The 18,665-nt window shown below is 49.5% G+C and overlaps 1 protein-coding gene across 6 annotated transcripts in view; it reads right to left on the minus strand.

Annotated features, from left to right (window-relative positions):
- Window positions 1–7,208: 7,208 nt before the first annotated feature.
- The window catches only part of GUCY2D (guanylate cyclase 2D, retinal), an 81,592-nt gene continuing 70,135 nt past the window's right edge, over window positions 7,209–18,665 (minus strand). For 5 of the 6 annotated variants that reach the window (XM_083410093.1, XM_083410091.1, XM_083410094.1 and 2 more), the window contains 10 exons: window positions 18,202–18,351; window positions 15,429–15,577; window positions 15,177–15,340; window positions 14,322–14,514; window positions 13,242–13,416; window positions 12,951–13,049; window positions 11,602–11,696; window positions 9,916–10,001; window positions 9,666–9,792; window positions 7,229–7,732 (listed from right to left, as the gene is read on the minus strand). In XM_083410093.1, the coding sequence (XP_083266219.1) occupies window positions 9,708–9,792; window positions 9,916–10,001; window positions 11,602–11,696; window positions 12,951–13,049; window positions 13,242–13,416; window positions 14,322–14,514; window positions 15,177–15,340; window positions 15,429–15,577; window positions 18,202–18,351 (1,196 nt within the window). In that variant the 3' untranslated portion in view covers window positions 7,229–7,732; window positions 9,666–9,707. Of the gene's footprint in view, window positions 7,733–9,665; window positions 9,793–9,915; window positions 10,002–11,601; window positions 11,697–12,950; window positions 13,050–13,241; window positions 13,417–14,321; window positions 14,515–15,176; window positions 15,341–15,428; window positions 15,578–18,201; window positions 18,352–18,665 lie in introns of all 6 variants that reach the window. The other variant, XM_083410096.1, reaches the window with a different exon arrangement.

Below are 18,665 nucleotides of genomic sequence, written 5' to 3' on the forward strand. Positions count from 1 at the left end.
GAAGGTTTGGGGGAGGGTCTTGAAGTAAACGGCTCTTTTGATAGATTTAATAAATTTCGGTGTGTGTTATGATTTGCATGTAAATGATTATTCCTTTGCTACACCTGCTGAGGAGTACAGTAGTATCTCTAGTTAAGAACTTAATTCGTTCTGGAGGTGCATTCTTAACCTGAAACTGTTCTTAACCTGAGGTACCACTTTAGCTAATGGGGCCTCCCGCTGCCGCTGCGCCACCGGAGCATGATTTCTGTTCTCATCCTGAAGCAAAGTTCTTAACCCGAGGTACTATTTCTGGGTTAGCGGAGTCTGTAACCTGAAGCGCCTGTAACCCGAGGTACCACTGTAATGGGACATTTTTATTCTTATGACACCCGGAACCACAGGGTCTGTTGTTGGCAAGGAGGCGGGTTTCCGTTTCAGTTGTAGTTTGTTAGTTGCAGTGCTCCAGTGCAGTTAGTTGCAGTGCTGGTTGAGGGAAGGGTGAGGGTGCACTGCAATTCGCTCAACATACTTTATTGAACAGGTAGCTTGTGGATTTAAAAGGTAAAGGTACCCCTGCCCGTACGGGCCAGTCTTGCCAGACTCTAGGGTTGTGCGCTCATCTCACTCTATAGGCCGGGAGCCAGCGCTGTCCGCAGACACTTCCGGGTCACGTGGCCAGCATGACGAAGCTGCATCTGGCAAGCCAGCGCAGCACACGGAAACGCCGTTTACCATCCCGCTGGTAAGCAGTCCCTATTTATCTACTTGCACCCGGGAGTGATTCCGAACTGCTAGGTTGGCAGGCGCTGGGACTGAATGACAGGAGTGCACCCCGCCGCGGGGATTCAAACCGCCGACCATGCGATCGGCAAGTCCTAGGCGCTGAGGTTTTACCCACAGCGCCACCCGCGTCCCTATTCTCAAATACCCTATAAAAATGGGGAGGGGACTCGGGAGGCAGCGGGAAGGTACGTGACGCCTTCACACTACTCCCCAACCTGGTTATGAGGCTGGCAGTGGGGGAAAGCAGCGCTTCCCCCCACCGCCAGCCCCACAGTCTCGGGGGGCAGCGGGAAGGCGCGTGATGCCTTCGCGCAGCTCCTTGACCTGGTTTTGAGGCTGGCGGTGGGGGAAAGCAGCGCTTCCCTCCACCGTCAGCCCCACAGACACGGTCGAAAAGCCCACAGGAGCCGCGCGCTCTTTAAAGGGTGCGAGGCTCCTGTGGGCTTTTGCGGGAGATGGGGGAATTCCCCCACCTCCCGCAAAAGCCGCGCACTTTTTAAAGGGTGTGTGGCTTCTGCGGGCTTTTCTATAAGGTGGGGGAATTCCCCCACCTCGTAGAAAAGCCCGCAGGAGCCGCACACCTTTTGAAGAGCGCGCCGCTCTTGTGGGCTTTTCGCCAAGGAGGGAGAAGGGACTGACTGGCCAAGTCAGTCCCTTCTCCCTCCTGTGGGCTTTTGCGGGCGATGGGGGAATCCCCCCACTTCCTGCAAAAGCCGTGCGCTCTTTAAAGGCTGCGCTGCTTCTGCGGGCTTTTCTACGAGGTGGGGGAACCTTGCAGCTTGCAGCCTGTCCGCTGCTCCCAGAGCTGGTGGGGGGGAACCTATTTTTTTCCTTGATTTCCCTCTCTGAAAATTAGGTGCGTCCTATGGTCAGGTGCGCCCTATAGGGCAAAAAATACGGTAATTTGATAAAGGTCTGCAGGAGACAGAGAGTGCTCTGCTGTATTCCTATGGCTTTGTCTCACATACAGGTGAAAGTGCAAAAGTTCATCAATAAGTTTCAGGTCAATATCTTCTGGGTATGCATCCATCAACAGTTCAATACCTTTCTGAATTTCTTGCTTAGATGCTATCAGAATAGCAAGAATGCGAAAACAATTGTGCAACATCACTGTACACAATACTTCTTTTTAAATTGGCTTCAAGTGCATCTAATATAGGAATAAAGGGTTTTATCCTAAACTTACCTCTTGAGGAAAGGGCATCTAAGGTGCGCTTCTGTCATTTCCTTGTTTTGTAGTTAACGTTTGGCAAGGTGGCTTTTGCTTGTTTCTCAAGCTCATCAAAATCTCCTCTTTAAAAAAATGCAGACGTGAACTGTACAAACTTGCACAAGAACTCAATAACAGGTCTGATTTCTTAAGGGCTTTGCTGACCTTGTGAAAATGACCTGGCACACAGATTGAGATCTCTAAGATTCTGCAGATTGTGGCTGTGAACTAGGGCCCCACAAAAAACGTGCACGTTGGGCCCTAGAGTTTCAAATTGGGCCCCACTGGCTGGTCCTGAGTCTAATAGTTGCTGGGCCCGGATTGCCCTGCCCTCGCATGAAGTCTTGGGTTTGCAATTTTGGGAGAGGGGAGATTGCCCGCTGTGGGGGGAGCAGGCGGGCTGGGTAGCCCCCCTAGTTCTAGAGGCCCTAGGCTTCAGCCTACTTAGCCTATACAGTGGTACGTCGGGCTAAGTACTTAATTCGTTCTGGAGGTCCGTTCTTAACCTGAAACTGCTTTAACCTGAAGCACCACTTTAGCTAATGGGGCCTCCTGCTGCCACCGCGCTGCCGAAGCATGATTTCTGTTCTCATCCTGAAGCAAAGTTCTTAACCCGAGGTACTATTTCTGGGTTAGCGTAGTCTGTAACCTGAAGCATATGTAACCTGAGGTACCACTGTATATTTTTCTTTGCTGCGTATCGCTTAGATACCTTCGGGTGACATGTGGTTTACATACATGTGTTCGCCTAGTAAATTTATGAACATATGCTTTATATATACAGTGGTACCTCAGGTTAAGTACTTAATTCATTCTGGAGGTCCGTTCTTAACCTGAAACTGTTCTTAACCTGAAGACCACTTTCGCAAATGGAGCCTCCTGCTGCTGCCGTGCCGCCGGAGCACGATTTCTGTTCTCATCCTGAAGCAAAGTTCTTAACCCGAGGTACTATTTCTGGGTTAGCGTAGTCTGTAACCTGAAGCGTATGTAACCTGAGGTACCACTGTGCATAAATCCGGAACTGGAGAAAAGAAGCAAAGTGGATGCAGAACAACACCGAAAAAAAACTTTTGAGGAAAAGTGTTGTTGTTCAGCTACCGCCAGAAAACTGGAGTCATCGTTGCATGACACCGGAAGGTACATTTGTGGTTTTGTTTCTTCATTGTTAGAATTAACCAGCTGTGCTTGAGAATTATTGCTTGTGCCTGTCATCGTGAAGATCCACTGCCGATCTGCCTCTCCTCATCTGTAACAGAGCTGGGTGGATTCCTGCCTGGCCCGCAGCTACCCAGAAATAGGCAGAAACTCAGCTGGTGAAGTTGTCCAAGCAGGCAAAATAGTGCAGCTAATAATATTCTTTCTCCAAAGGAACCATTTAGCGCATGGTTTAACCATTAACCTCTTTGTGTGAAATTTTGCCTCATGTACAATTTTTCACATGATTGTGTTGTATTTTTGTAACAGCTTGCTTGGCTAGAGGATCATATTGCAAAATTCAGGGAAATACAACTTCCAATGGATGGCTGCATTTTGATTTGTGTTCCTCCCCCCAAAAAAGTGTGAATTAGGTAGTTTTGCCTATAAATGTGAACTGAATCTAACACCCCGAACATTCCTAATATTATTACATTTAGGGTGGTATTGAACTAAGTTTTCCTCAGAGCAGATTCGCTGAAACGAATTAACTGTGTGCATTTATTTCAATGAGTAAAACTTAATTGAATCCCACCCTTCATCCCCCTTTTTCCTGGCAGCTGCATACATGGTTTCTCCTCAACACACTTTTACCCTAACAACAACTTTGCAAGGTAGGCCAGGCCGAATGACTAGCCCAACTCCACCAAGGGAGCCTCATCGCTGAGTTAGTCCAACGCTAACCACTACTCAACACTGTCTCGTTCAGGTTGGCCCTTTGGTTGCTTTGTAGCAGAATACAGCATACACCTTTTCTTGCTCTGGCTGTGCTGTGTCCCATATAAGGAGATGGCCATCTGTTATGGATGCTTTAGTTAAGATTCCCACATTGCGGGGGGTTGGACTAGATGACCGTGGGGTCCCTTCCAACTCGACAATTCCAAGAGTCCATGATGATGATGATCATGGGTAGGCAAACTAAGGCCCGGGGGCCAGATCCGGCCCAATCGCCTTCTAAATCCGGCCCGCGGACGGTCGGGGAATCAATGTGTTTTTACCTGAGTAGAATGTGTGCTTTTATTTAAAACACATCTCTGGATTATTTGTGGGGCATAGGAATTCGTTCATTCCCCCCCCCCCAATACAGTCCGGCCCCCCACAAGGTCTGAGGGACAGTGGACCGGCCCCCTGCTGAAAAAGTCTGCTGACCCCTGATTTAGCGTCTGCCTGTGTGCAGTTGGGCCAGCTCAGGAACACATCCTGACTCCTTGGGAGGACTGGGGGCTGATCCTGTGCTAACTTGGTTTAAGGGCAGAACCCCAACTCCAGTGTAAGCCCCGCTTGGGCAGGTCAAATAATCCAACACACCCCTCAGGATCACTAGTCTGGCCCTTTAATTGCAGAGTTCGCACATACAGTCATTTATGGACCAGCTGCAAAGCGCCTACTGGGCATCCCCATAGGATACAGAGTATAAGGATCGCCTCTGCCATGTCGCAAGGATGCATATATGGTACACATACATTCTTAGCCTCCCCCACCCCCACAGATGCTACCGCTGCCCTGTACCCTGCAAAAAAACACCATATACATATATTATTAAATAAAATATCCCAATGCTGATAATAAGAATGAAGAAAAAAAGTACAATTTGTACACAGTCTATGAAAATGATAGACAAATTCTGAGGCCAGCCAATCCATGCCCAGTGGGGAAATGGTGATCGATTACCACTGCCTGCCCCTTTAAGGAAAATATTTTTTTGCCTGGTGACAAATAACAAAAATCCCTTTGAAGAAATATAATCTTATATACATACTGCTCAATTGCATGTGCCATCTCACCACAGGACGACATGTCTTCTAACGGTTTTGCCTGCAGATAGTTTTGCTCTGCGTATTGAGCAAACTTTTGAAATCCAGACAAAGACAGTCAACCACAGATGACCCCGGAGGATCAATTCCAACAACCCCTTTGAAACCAATTATTTGAATCCGAAGATGAAAACTAGCCAGGTTTTCGAAGGATCTTCTGGGATTTCTGAGGAAAAATCGCTGCGGTGAGTAAATTTATAGCCAAAAACCCTTCTGAAAGCCAATTTCCAACGCTTTTCTGAAAAGTAACTTGTAACACACACGCTGTTTCAAGGGACGTCCCATTAAGAAAACTCTTCCGGGGTGCAGAATACTATTCGCAATAGGTTTGTATATCAGAGCAAAAGTTTGCAGCCCCAACCCATCCTCTCACTAGCCCCAATTCCTTCCTCATCTCCTTGAATGCTTGGCCAGGCTGCAGAACGGAGGCTTAATGTTGAACACTAAATGACACCCCAGAGAGATCCATATTCTCACCCGGGAGATTCGGGGCTGCAGTCGAGATACTCCACACCCTCCTCACTTCTCCACTCTAAACAGCCCAGTCCCAAACAGTGGTGTAGCGTGGGTTGTCAGCACCCGGGGCAAGGCAAGTAATTTGCGCCCCCTAACCAGGTAGGGGCAGAGAGCTGCGAGTGCGAGCGCCCCCCCCCCAGATGTTGCGCCCGGTGCGGCCGGCCCCCCTGCACCCCCCACGCTACGCCACTGGTCCCAAAGTATCTGTTTGCTATTCTTTATTACTGGTTCTAAAGAAACGTTGGGGCTCAAGGGTTTGTAATACGCAGCCACCCCCTTAAGAAGAAAAGCCAATTTCTGAAAGTCCTGCTAGTCTTCCCATCAGGAAACGCTGTCATCTAGTGGTTAGCTGAATTCCCAAAGGATGGTTCGCTTGCTTAAACATGGGGTCATGATGAGTCTCCAGGCACATCATGTCTGATAAGGCTCCTCAGCCTCCTCCCTCCCTGTTTAATCTCCACGTGGAACCTGCCCCTGTTCTCCGAAAAGAGAAGGGGCAGTGGATCTAGGCCGCGCCAAGGCCACTCTGCCGCCTGCTGGGCCACTGCCGCATCTACAGACACAAGCGCTTAGGGTGGGGCAGGAACAAAGCCTCCTCCCTTGATACGGAAGGGGGGGCATGTCTTCCTCCATCCTCCCACCGGACACCGGAGGGTCCGAGGCAATGACCTCAGGGGAGCCCAAAACCCCGAGGACCCTCCTCGCCCCACACTGTTACTTAAGCACCACACTTTACCCCAAACCCATAAATAAAGTACCCTTTCCTATTTCCGCTATTACGGGCAAAATAAGCCCAATATTCCTATGTCTTCCCTCGCCCTATCTGGATACTGGGTAGACCGTGCAGAGCTAGACTCTCCATTGCGGTCAATGGCTACGTTTTAACCAATCAGAACCATGCATTTGTCCTTGCAGAGCTAGCTCAGCTAGCCCTGCACGCCTCATTTAACCTCTTGACAAGCTGCTGACGGCTCCCCGCTGGGAGAACAATGGAACGGAAACCCGTGAACTCATAAAAGTGTCAAATCCCGTTACAATGTATCCATTTTGTTTCCGACTTCAATTACCAATATAAAATGGACTAGAAAAGGACTAAAATGTTCAGAAAATCATATAAAATCAACCATAGCTCCGATTTCCTTGCTCTTGGTCTCAATCAACTCAGTCTCTTCAGGACTCCATGACACCTCCCCTGCCTCCATAATTCCCCAAGCGAGGGGTCACGTACTCAGGAAGACCCTAATCCGGTCAAATCACTCTGCCAAGCCCTTCCTCTGGGCAATGCCAGGTGGCAGACTATGCATACATGAACTATTGTTTTCTCATCACTGGTACTCAGGATGCACTTATCTATGCATATCTCCGACTCTGCATATCTCCCCCTCCCTCCTCCATATGTTAATCCTGTGTAACCCAACCTCTTCTAAATGTATTCATGACGCGATCTATGTAACCCAACCTCTCTTTAATATATTCGTGATGTCACTATGATGTATTTTGCACTGTATCATGGGACATGGAGGGAACTTTTAAAAGTTCATGTCACCCCTTTCCCGCTGTTCAATCTCGCCTTGAACCTTGTTGCGCAATAAACTGGGATCTCCTGCAGCTTGCTCCGGTCTTCGGCTGAGCTCATTTTTCCTCCGCAGGGACCCGCGGACTTAGTCCGACGAGCTGGGTAGCAGAGCAATCTCGTGCCCAGATTTTACCGTAACACCCTCAAGCCCCACCAGGACTGTCCTCTATGGAATCATTCTGCATTGGCCACAAGAAACCATGACAGAGTCCCCCCCGCCGACCCTGATCCTCTCCGAAGAAAGCCGCTCCCAAAACAGGCCTCCTTCCGCGTCCATCCCTTCCATTATAGTCTGCGGCAATGGAGGCGAGAGAGAAGAATCCACAGCCGTTCTCGGATTCGGCCGGAAGTCCCACCGCATGCTGGCCACTTTTCGTTTTCCTTTTTGGTTGGAGAGTGAATCCTAGGTTGGCCGAAGGTCCGTTGTGCACCAGAGCCAGCAAGAGTGGCAGAGGAAGAGAGAAGAGTGAAGAAAGGGTGAGTCCAAGATGGCCGCGGGCGAAGGAGGCTGCGAGTCCCTCGAGACCAACTGCTGATTCATCCCCCTTCCAAAGGTCACTCCTGTCTACCTGCCTCGCAGGCTGCGTGAAAGGCCTCATCAGAGTTGGTTAGAAAGCGGCGGCAGGTGCAGGCCACAGGTCTCTGTTGCTGTTTGAGCTGCATAAACAGGAGAAACAAATTTAGGTAAGAGCACAGAAGCATAGAGGACCATCTAGTCTAATCCCCTGCGGTGCAGGAATATAAATATTGCGAGAAGCAAAGCTACAGGGAACCAGGCAGAGGGCCTTCTCGGTAGTGGCGCCCGCCCTGTGGAACGCCCTCCCATCAGATGTCAAAGCGATAAATAACTACCTGACATTTAGAAGACATCTTAATGCAGCCCTGTTCAGGGAAGTTTTTAATCTGTGATATTTTACTGTATTTTTTGTTTCTATGGAAGCTGCCCAGAGTGGCTGGGGAAACCCAGCCAGATGGGCGGGGTACAAATAATAAATTATTATTATTATTATTATTATTATTATTATTATTATTATTAAAGCTGTCCTTTACGGGGATCGAACCCACAACCTGGGCATTGTCAGCAACATGCTCTAAACCAACCAAACTATCCAGCTGATCAAAAGTGTGAAATGCCCCGGAGCAATCCACTCCACTATGGGGTGCTCTAGGCCATATCTCTATGGCCAGAGAAATAAGTAGGCTGTAGGAAGTCCTACGTTACACTATCCTGTGCTGCAGCATATGGAATCACAGGATCATAGGACTGCGATCCCAGGGCCATCTAGCCCAAGCCCCAGCAATGCAGGAATCAGCTAAAGAATCCCTGGGAGAAGGCTGTCCAACCTCTGTTTAAAAACCTCCAACAAAAGACAGCCCACCACCTTTCGAGGGAGTCAGTTCCACAGCCCAACAGCTCTTGTTGCAATGGAAGGTAAAGGTAAAGGTACCCCTGATTGTTAGGTCCAGTCGTGGATGACTCTGGGGTTGTGGTGCTCATCTCGCTCTATAAGCCGAGGGAGCCAGCGTTTGTCAGCAGACAGCTTCCGGGTCATGTGGCCAGCATGACCAGAGCAGTGCCAGGAAACGCTGTTTACTTTCCTGCCAGATTGGTACCTATTTATCTACTTGCACTTGACGTGCTTTTGAACTGCTAGGTGGGCAGGAGCAGGGACTGAGCAACGGGAGCTCACCCCATCGCGGGGATTTGACCTGCCAACCTTCCGATCGGCAAGCCCTAGGCTGGAGAAATCTGGCTTTCCTCGGCTTCTCATTTTCCCGTTCTTTTCCCACCACATTCCCACACCAGTTTGCATCTTCTTCTTTTAAAGTCATCGCATTTCTTATACATGCTTTTGTACGCAATTCTGCCCAATACACACGTTTTTTCAAGCAATGATACTCGCTGATATGTGCAATTCTTTACCCCCCCCCCATGCATGCATTTCTTTACACATTCTTTGGTTGAAGATCCACGATGCAGAATGTGGAGACGTATAAATGCCAAAGGGTCTTGTTCAGGGCATGGCAAACTAGGTAGCTTCACCCTGAAATTCAAACCGACCTGAATTTCTCCCCGTCCCTAACATCTTCAAATCCAGAAACCAGGCAGAGAAAAGAGAAAATGCAGGTGGCTCAAAGCTACCGTATTTTTTGCTCTATAAGACTCACTTTTTCCCTCCTAAAAAGTAAGGGGAAATGTGTGTGCGTCTTATGGAGCGAATGCAGGCTGCACAGCTATCACAGAAGCCAGAACAGCAAGAGGGATCGCTGCTTTCACTGCACAGCGATCCCTATTGCTGTTCTGGCTTCTGAGATTCAGAATATTTTTTTTCTTGTTTTCCTCCTCCAAAAACTAGGTGCGTCTTGTGGTCTGGTGCATCTTATAGAGCGAAAAATACGGTGCTTGCTGGAGATGGGGCATTAGAAGGGAAGAGAGAAGACACAACAATCCTTTCTCCACACCCCTGAAGTAACAGGAGGAGTCAGGGAAGATCACATTTTGCAAGGATGGGAGAGGAGCTCAAAGTCTCTTGGAGGCAGAGGCTGGGCATACAAGTCAAGGGCACTCCACCATCTGTCGCAGCCTCACCTCCATCACAAGTGGGCTCATGTTAACATGGCTGCTCCCTGGCTACGCATTCCCTCCACGTGCTTTCTCTAGCTTCTTCCTTCGGTCTTCTGGGATCTCGTGCATGCTTATCCCGTGGTTGCTCGCCCTGGAAGCAGAGAGGAGAAACAGGGGGTTCGTGTGGAGAAGGGGGCCGTGTCCCCCAAGAGCCCAGAGCCCACCCTATTCTGTTCCAAAGCTGGATGCTCTGTTCCTTGTCCTCTGAACTCACCCTGGCTGTAGGTCAGGGGGTGTGGGGATAGGTTTGTTAAAGCCCGCGCGACCTGTGAGCCAAAATGTCTCTTCAGTGCCTTTTCCCTGCGGAGAAAAAGAAAGAGGCTGATGCGGGTGCGAGGACATGTTTCGAACGAACTCCCTGAGCACCAAGAGCAGCAGCCCCCCCCCCCCCCCCGCAAAAAATCCTTGCAACAGGTGACACCAGAAGCGTTTTGCCAACACAGCAGTTCCCAAGGCAGGTGCTACCTCCCCTTGGGCGAGGGGGCAGTGGGATTACCTGGGGGGGGGCTAAGAGTCAAGGGGGCAGCAGTGGGCTAAGAACTTACTTCTAAACCACCTCTTAATGGTTCATGCCCAGGTGAGGGAATAACACCTTAAAGAGAAATGCAGCCAAGAGAGATATATGAGCTTAGCGTCCCAGTTTATTAAAAGATAATCGACAGCATTTCCAAACCAGGAGTTCAGAGGACCACCAGTTAGGAGAACTGTGTCCGAGGCACATTTTAACACAGCTTGCATGGGCCTTTCAGAAACATACTGGTTTTAGCTCATATAATCATACGTGAAAGGTCAGGGAGCTAAAGCCGTCTTGCTTCTCTTCGTTATCCTCTTTCACCCATTACCTTGGGTGCCCCGGTCTCTTGATGCCTTAGACCGTTCATTTCACACACTTACTGTCTGTCTTCTTGACAGCAGACTTTCAAAAAGTCCTTAACATACCGTTCCTATAGCTTCCCCCCTGGGAAGACTCAAGGCAAAAACAGCCTATTGCTACACTGTGCCAGCAGCACTCAGAAATACAGGGTGGGTCAGGGTTGAGAAGTTCAGGTAGCACAGAAGTCTATCTGTGCTATCTATATCTATATACAGGTTCCATTACAGAGGGTAAATGCAGGGATTACAAAAGCAAGGCAGCCCTGTTTAGGGAAGCTTTTAATGTTTGATGCATTACTGTATTTTAGTATTTTGTTGGAGGCTGCCCAGAGTGGCTGGGGAAGCCCAGCCAAATGGGCAGGGTATAAATAAAGTATTACAGTGGTACCTCACATTACAGACATACATTTTATTCAGCGCTAAATTCTATAAATTCTATTAAGTGCTAGATGGGCTAACTAATTTCATAAAACAGAGGAGGCACTGCAGGTGTAAAGGACTATCCTCTTGAAAAGCTGGTTGTCACTGGAACAAGTTAATCCATTTTGCCAAATTAAATACACTACTTAGTTGTAAATCAATTTTGAATAAATGTGCAATCAATGGTTACGGTTTTGAATTCCATTGTGTTATTACCTTCCTTAGTGGGTCATGCAAACTGCTATTCTGAACAATGCTTTTCACAGGGTAGGGTAGGCGGCACTGGGGATGGGTTTATGCAACGGGGTGGGGGAGGCAGTGGCCCCAAACAGTTTGGGAACTGCTGATCTAGCAGTTCCAAAGCACACACAGGTGTGCTGCCCACACTGGGGCTGCTCTGTTTGCTTCCCTGCCAGAGAAACCATCACCCATGGACACACATGCAAATGAAGAGAACGTCTCTTTTGATTGCCAGAGGGCTCCCCCCTCCCCCATCCTAGTGATTTGGGTCTGTTCTGCATCCTCTGGGTGGAGCTTTGACCGGAGATAGGAGGGAGAATTGGTGGGTCCTTGCAGTTGGAAGACGCCCCTCCCTTGCCCCAGGTACCTTGAGCTCTGTCTTGCCTCGGAGGTCCAGCTTGTAGCCCTCCTTGAGGTCATGTAGGATCTGAACGGTGCGGATGTTGACGTGGATTCGATAAGCTGCGGAGACAACAGGTGGGGGGGTGAGACGGGGGTGCCTCTGAGAGACGTAACAGCATAAGAAGGGTCTTCTGGATCAGGCCCATCTCCTCCAGCATCCTGTTCTCACAGTGGCCAACCAGATGCCCGTGGGAAGTCCACAAGCGGGATATGAGCACATGAGTCCTGCTTCCTCCTGTGACTTCCAGCAACTGGTTTCCAGAAGCTTTGCAGGCCATCATGGCTAGCGGCCACTGATGGCCATCTCCTCCTCCATGAATTTGTCTATCCCACTTTTAAAGTCATCTGTGTTGGTGGCCATCACTGCCACCTGTGGGAGCAAGTTCCATGGTTTCACTTCACGCTGTGTGAAGGAGGACTCTCTTTTATCTATCCTGAATCTTCCAACACTTCATTGGCTATCCATGAGTTCTATTGTTATGAGAAAGGGAGAACACCCTTCCCCCCCCCCCGACCAATGGCTGGGATTCCAAAAGGTGCGAAAGGTTCCAGGTTTAATCCCCAGCATCTCCATGTGAGGCTGAGAAAGGCGCCGGCCTGAATCCCTGGAGAGCCATTAATGCCACCATGGATCATAGAATCATAGAATAGAATCATAGAATCATCGAAGCTTCATACACAGCAGAGGCCCAGCCACTGAGCTATGGCCCTTCCTCAAATTTCCATTTGTTCCCTAATCTATCGCCATAAAGTTTGATGGCTTTTTTAATTATTGCCTTTTATTCGTATGTTTGTTGGAAGCCACCCAGAGTGGCTGGGACAACCCAGTCAGATGGGAAGGGTGTAAGAAATATAATATTATTATTAGGTAAAGGGGTAAAGGGACTCCTGACCATTAGGTCCAGTTGTGGCCGACTCTGGGGTTGCGGCGCTCATCTCGCTTTACTGGCCGAGGGAGCCGGCGTACAGCTTCCGGGTCATGTGGCCAGCATGACTAAGCCGCTTCTGGCGAACTAGAGCAGCACACGGAAACGCCGTTTACCTTCCCGCCGGAGCGGTACCTATTGATCTACTTGCACGTTTGACGTGCTTTCGAACTGCTAGGTTGGCAGGAGCAGGGACCGGGCAACCCCGTGGCGGGGATTCAAACCGCTGACCTTCTGATCAGCAAGTCCTAGGCTCTGTGGTTTAACCCACAGAGCCACCCGCGTCGCTACAATATTATTATTACTGGCATCCAAATTGGGCAGACTCCACCCCCAGCAGAAACCCCCTCCCCCTGCAGCCCCCCAGTCTAGGCCATGTGCTACTCACGCAGTCCTGTGGACTCCATCCGTGAGGCGGTGTTGACTGTGTCTCCGAAAAGACAGTACCGTGGCATCGTCAGCCCCACCACACCAGCCACGCAAGGCCCTGCCGTGGGAAAGAGATCAGCCTTGAGCTCAGAGGTTTCTTCAACCTTAACAGTTCTCCCCATCAACTCTCCCCCCCTCCCAGTTGAGCTTTCTTCAGAAGAGCCAAGTAAGGGTGGATAGGGCCACGAAGTACAGGTGGGTCCCTGTGGCTGGAGGCCATTGCAGCAGCCCTGCCTTCGTGAGAGCCTACCTGAGTGCAGGCCGATGCGGATCCGTACTGGCACATCTGGCATGTGACGCATCTTGAAGGTGCCGACAGCGCTGAGGATATCCAGCGACATGTTGGCGATCTCACCTGCGTGCCGGTTGCCGTTGCGCTTGGGCAGCCCGGAAGCAACCATGTAGGCGTCGCCAATGGTCTCCACCTGTTGGGAGAAGCCAGGTGGAGATGGAGCCCGTTCTCAGGGGAAGAGGCCATGGATTGAGGGGACTCTGAGAACCAGGCTTTGCCATTCTCCCCTCCTCAGTAGAGATCCTGGTTCCAGCACCTCTCCGGCCTGAAGAGGTCACGTTGCCTTCCCACACTGGGTTCCAGCTCAGAGGCCGCAGCAGAACCCAGAGCTCCTGCTGGAGGCAGCAGCTTCTGAAACAAGCTGGGCTCCTTTAAGAGGAGAGGCTCCACCCACCTAGCTGCCCAGAGGAAGTTGCAGTCCTAGTTAAGGCTCAGTCAGGATTCCCTGGAATGAATGTCCACAAGCCTGCCTTGTCTGACTTCCAGCATGTGTGTCACCTGGAGCTCTCCAGGGTGCTAACCACCTTGCTACTTTGCCTTTAAGGATGTTGACCTCTGTTTTATCAGACCTGCTTCTATCATCTGAGTTGACTGACCTTTGATTGACCGGACTTCACCTCCTGGATCCAAAATTTTTACTAGCAATATGTGACTTGTTTATCCCTGGACATATCTATATCTAGCACATTCTCCACTCAGGCTAAGATCCTGTCCCATGCCCAGGACAGAAACCTAGTAGGGGTTGAGTCCATGAGGAAAGAGGCTCCCCCACTTTCCAGAGGGCCAGGGAGACCTAGGAAATGGACCCTGAAGAACATCCCCCTCCTGATTATCACATTCAGGAGCCCTCGAATCATTCTCCCCTCCAACTAACTCAAGGCCTAGCCACTTCCCAGCCAATGAGTTTCGCTTGGCAGCACTAAGCTCCCGTGCCATCCTATCTTCTTTTCCTTCACATCCCTTGGATCCTCCAAGCCCCACCCTTAATCTGCCTCCTGCCCGCAGTAAAGGTGGCTGACAGAGCCGACAGGTCTGTACCTTATAGACATCATGGGAGCCGATGATGGCATCGAAGAGGGTGTAAAGGTCATTCAGAAGGTCGACCACCTCAATGGGCTCACTCATGGCTGAGATGGTGGTGAAGCCCACAATGTCACTGAAGTACAAGGTCACCTCTTCAAAATACTCTGGTTCCACTGGAGCGCCAGTCTTGAGGGCCTCTGCTACTGAACTGAAGGGGTGAGAAGCAGAAATGTCAGCCAGTCTCTCCTTGGGAGAATCAGAAAGCACTTAAGGGTGCCTGTTAGTGCAATTAACAATATTTTTTAAAAAACAGCTTCCCCCAATTTCTCTCCAAATTCTAACCCAAGCTTAGCAATTCTCACTGCCGACAGAAAAATATTAATCCCAGCAAAGCAAGGAAGGGGCAGCAAGAAAAATCCTTGCTTCATAGCTCAGAAGGGAGCTCAGAAAAGGGGAGCAAGAAAAAATGATGGGAAACTTTGAGAAAAGCTGAGCGTTTTTTGTTTTACGCGTTAAAAGAAAAACAGAGAAAGAGCGGTTGGAGAAAATAAATGAGGACAAAAAACGCCACGCCCCCCCCCCCCCCGAAATAAAGGAGGAGATGAAATAATAGCTAGGGTGTAAGGGAACAGATTGAAGGAGAGAGACTCCAAACAGGTTGTTGCACTGAGCTGAGACAGGAAACGGACTGAGCCTCAACAGGAAGAGAGCAGAAGTGTCTTCTGTAGAAGTTTCAGGCATTTCCTTTACCTGACCTGCAAGGCAGGCAACACAACCCACAACCCTCATTTCTAGGAATGTCAGGCCATCAGGACATGAGGAAGTCTGGTTGCCCCACTTAAGCTCCGCACATAATTTCCACAGACTCACGGGGGCAACATCTGCGTCAACAACTTGTCTGTCTTTTGCTTCTCAACCTCCAGCTCTTCCGTTCGCTCCCGGATCAAGTCCTCCAAGTTGCTGGAGTATTGCTCCAACATCCGTAGCATGGAGTCGATGATGTTTGTCTTCCGACCTTTGTTGATGCTCTTGAACTGCAGGAGAGGGGCGGAAGGGGCATTAGGAAGCGACCTCCCTACCCTCTGGGATCCTGGCAAATAGCTACTCGGGAGGCCCACTCACCTGGTCAAAAATCTGGTTGATGTTTGGCCTTTTCTCAGGCTGCTCGCTCCAGCACTGCTTCATCAGCTGAATGCACTCCATCGGGGCTTGGTCTACCGAAACAGAGGGCCGGCAGAGTGGGGGCGGCTTTTCTACTTTCTTGATGATCTCTGTCGGACAAGGAAAACAATTCGCTTCTGTCCTGGGCAGGCCGACTCCTCTTCACTCTGCAATCACTGCATAAACTACCTGCTTCACACAGCACTCTGTGTTTCAGCAACCAAACCCTACAACAGGGCCTGTCCTCTGCATGTAATCAAGACCAGCCACCCTGCACCCTTCCTTAACTCCCACCATGTTTCTGCTCCACTTGACTTGGGGCCAGCGCGTTAACTCACCTACCCGCCACAGCAACCCTGCTCAACTCTCCAAACCAAACCAATGTGATAAAAGGTAAAGGTACCCCTGCCCGTACGGGCCAGTCTTGACAGACTCTAGGGTTGTGCGCCCATCTCACTCAAGAGGCCGGGGGCCAGCGCTGTCCGGAGACACTTCTGGGTCACGTGGCCAGCATGACGAAGCTGCTCTGGCGAGCCAGCACCAGCGCAGTACACGGAAACGCTGTTTACCTTCCCGCTATAAAGCGGTACCTATTTATTTACTTGCACCCGTGAGTGCTTTCGAACTGCTAGGTTGGCAGGCGCTGGGACCGAACAACGGGAGCGCACCCCGCCGCGGGGATTCGAACCGCCGACCTGTCGATTGGCAAGCCCTAGGCGCTGAGGCTTTTACCCACAGCGCCACCCGCGTCCCTAACCAATGTGATAGCCATCCTCAAATATCTTAAGAGGTGCCCCATGGAATATGGAGAAGTTTGATGAATGTTAGAAGGATGCTAGAATGAAGTTATATGGTTTTAGCAGAAATGTACTAAAGATTTAAGTAAAAGTGGATTGATAAGAGGATAAAATGAAAAATTTAAGGTTAGATTGTTAAGTTTAATTATAGAACAAAAATTGAGTAAGATGGAAAGAATTTGCTGAAACAGTTAATTGAAATAGAATACAAAAAAAGGGAGGTGTGAGGAGGTCGATGAACCAAGTTAATGAAAGCTAAAGATATGGAATATTGGAGGTGTGTGTTTAATGTTTTTTTTTCCCCCCCTCTTTTTTCCTTTTTTTCTGCATTGTTGTAGTGGTCTTTTTTTTTCTTTTTATTGTAATTGTAATGTATGTCTTGTTAAATTTATATTGTTTCCCTTTTTCCTTTTTTCTGTAATTTCCAAACCCTTAATAAATATTTTATATATTAAAAAAAAGGAATATGGAGAAGTTTGCTTTCTCCTGCCCTGGAGGGGAGGACTCAAACCAATGGCTTCAAGTTACAAGAAAGGAGATTCCGACTAAACATTAGGAAGAACTTTCTGACAGTAAGAGCGGTTCAACAGTGGAATGGACTCTCCTTCCTTGGAGGTTTTTAAGCAGAGGTTGGATGGCATCTGTCAGGGATGCTTTAGTTGCGATTCCTGCATTGCAGGGAGTTTAGCTTCATGGTTCTAACTTTTCCATATTTGTCATTCCAGCATGACCAACTCCAGAGTGACCCTCCAATTCACACCAGACAAAGTTTGCCATGGAAAAGCAATGTGGTAATGCCATGTCAAATGCCATAGTTAAAGCTATGATTTTCCCAGTAGTGATGTATGGAAGTGAGAGCTGGACCATAAAGAAGGCTGATCGCCCAAGAATGGATGCTTTTGAATTCTGGTGCTGGAGGAGACTCTTGAGAGTCCCATGGACTGCAAGAAGATCAAACCTCTCCATTCTGAAGGAAATCAGCCCTGAGTGCTCACTGGAAGGACAGATCCTGAAGCTGAGGCTCTAATACTTTGGCCACCTCATGAGAAGAGAAGACTCCCTGGAAAAGACCCTGATGTTGGGAAAGATGGAGGGCACAAGGAGAAGGGGACGACAGAGGACGCGATGGTGGGACAGTGTTCTCGAAGCTACCAGCAGGAGTTTGACCAAACTGCGGGAGGCAGTGGAAGACAGGAGTGCCTGGCGTGATCTGGTCCAGGGGGTCAAGAAGAGTCAGACACAACTAAACGACTAAACAACAACAATGCTATGTTACATGGGATGGGCTCATTGTTCAGGAGCACAGCCTCTGCTTGGCATGCAGAAGGCCCCTAGTCATACACACAAGGAAAGGTTGGGGATGGGGGCTGTCACCACCAATCCCTGCCCTTTATATACCATAGAATCATAGAATCATAGAAGAGTTGGAAGAGACCACAAGGGCCATCGAGTCCAACCCCCTGCCAAGCAGGAAACACCATCAGAGCACTCCTGACATATGGTTGTCAAGCCTCTGCTTAAAGACCTCCAAAGAAGGAGACTCCACCACACTCCTTGGCAGCAAATTCCACTGTCGAACAGCTCTTACTGTCAGGAAGTTCTTCCTAATGTTTAGGTGGAATCTTCTTTCTTGTAGTTTGGATCCATTGCTCCGTGTCCGCTTCTCTGGAGCAGCAGAAAACAACCTTTCTCCCTCCTCTATGCGACATCCTTTTATAGATTTGAACATGGCTATCATATCACCCCTTAACCTCCTCTTCTCCAGGCTAACCATGCCCAGCTCCCTTAGCCGTTCCTCATAAGGCATCGTTTCCAGGCCTTTGACCATTTTGGTTGCCCTCCTCTGGACACGTTCCAGTTTGTCAGTGTCCTTCTTGAACTGTGGTGCCCAGAACTGGACACAGTACTCCAGGTGAGGTCTGACCAGAGCAGAATACCTTCAGGGGTCATGTCCAGCATGCAATAGGGGGCAGCACGGCATATGACTTCCTGCATAATGATGGAGATACTGAAGACATCTCCCCGGAAAGAGCCTTTCCGCTCCTGGGATGGGTCTCGCAGTAGCTCAGGCGCCGTCCATAACCGGTCTAGAAGGGGGCATGGGAAACAAAAATTAAGTACTTTGAGGCATTCCCTCCTCCATTATGCCTCCTCTGCCTCTCATTCCCTGAATCTGCAGGCATTCTCTATAGCTCCATCGGTCTGCCCCCTTTATTATGGGTTCCCTCTCCAAATCTAACAAGGGGAGAAAAACCTGCAGCCTCCTCCAAGGCCAGCAATGGAGACTTCCTCATTCCTCTCTTATTCAGAAGAAGAAGAAGAGTTTGGATTTGATATCTCGCCTTTCACTCCCCTTCAGGAGTCTCAAAGCGGCTCACATTCTCCTTTCCCTTCCTCCCCC

This window comes from Podarcis tiliguerta (genome assembly GCF_965153285.1).
Source record: "Podarcis tiliguerta genome assembly, chromosome: 13".
NCBI classification, from domain to species: Eukaryota; Metazoa; Chordata; class Lepidosauria; order Squamata; family Lacertidae; genus Podarcis; species Podarcis tiliguerta.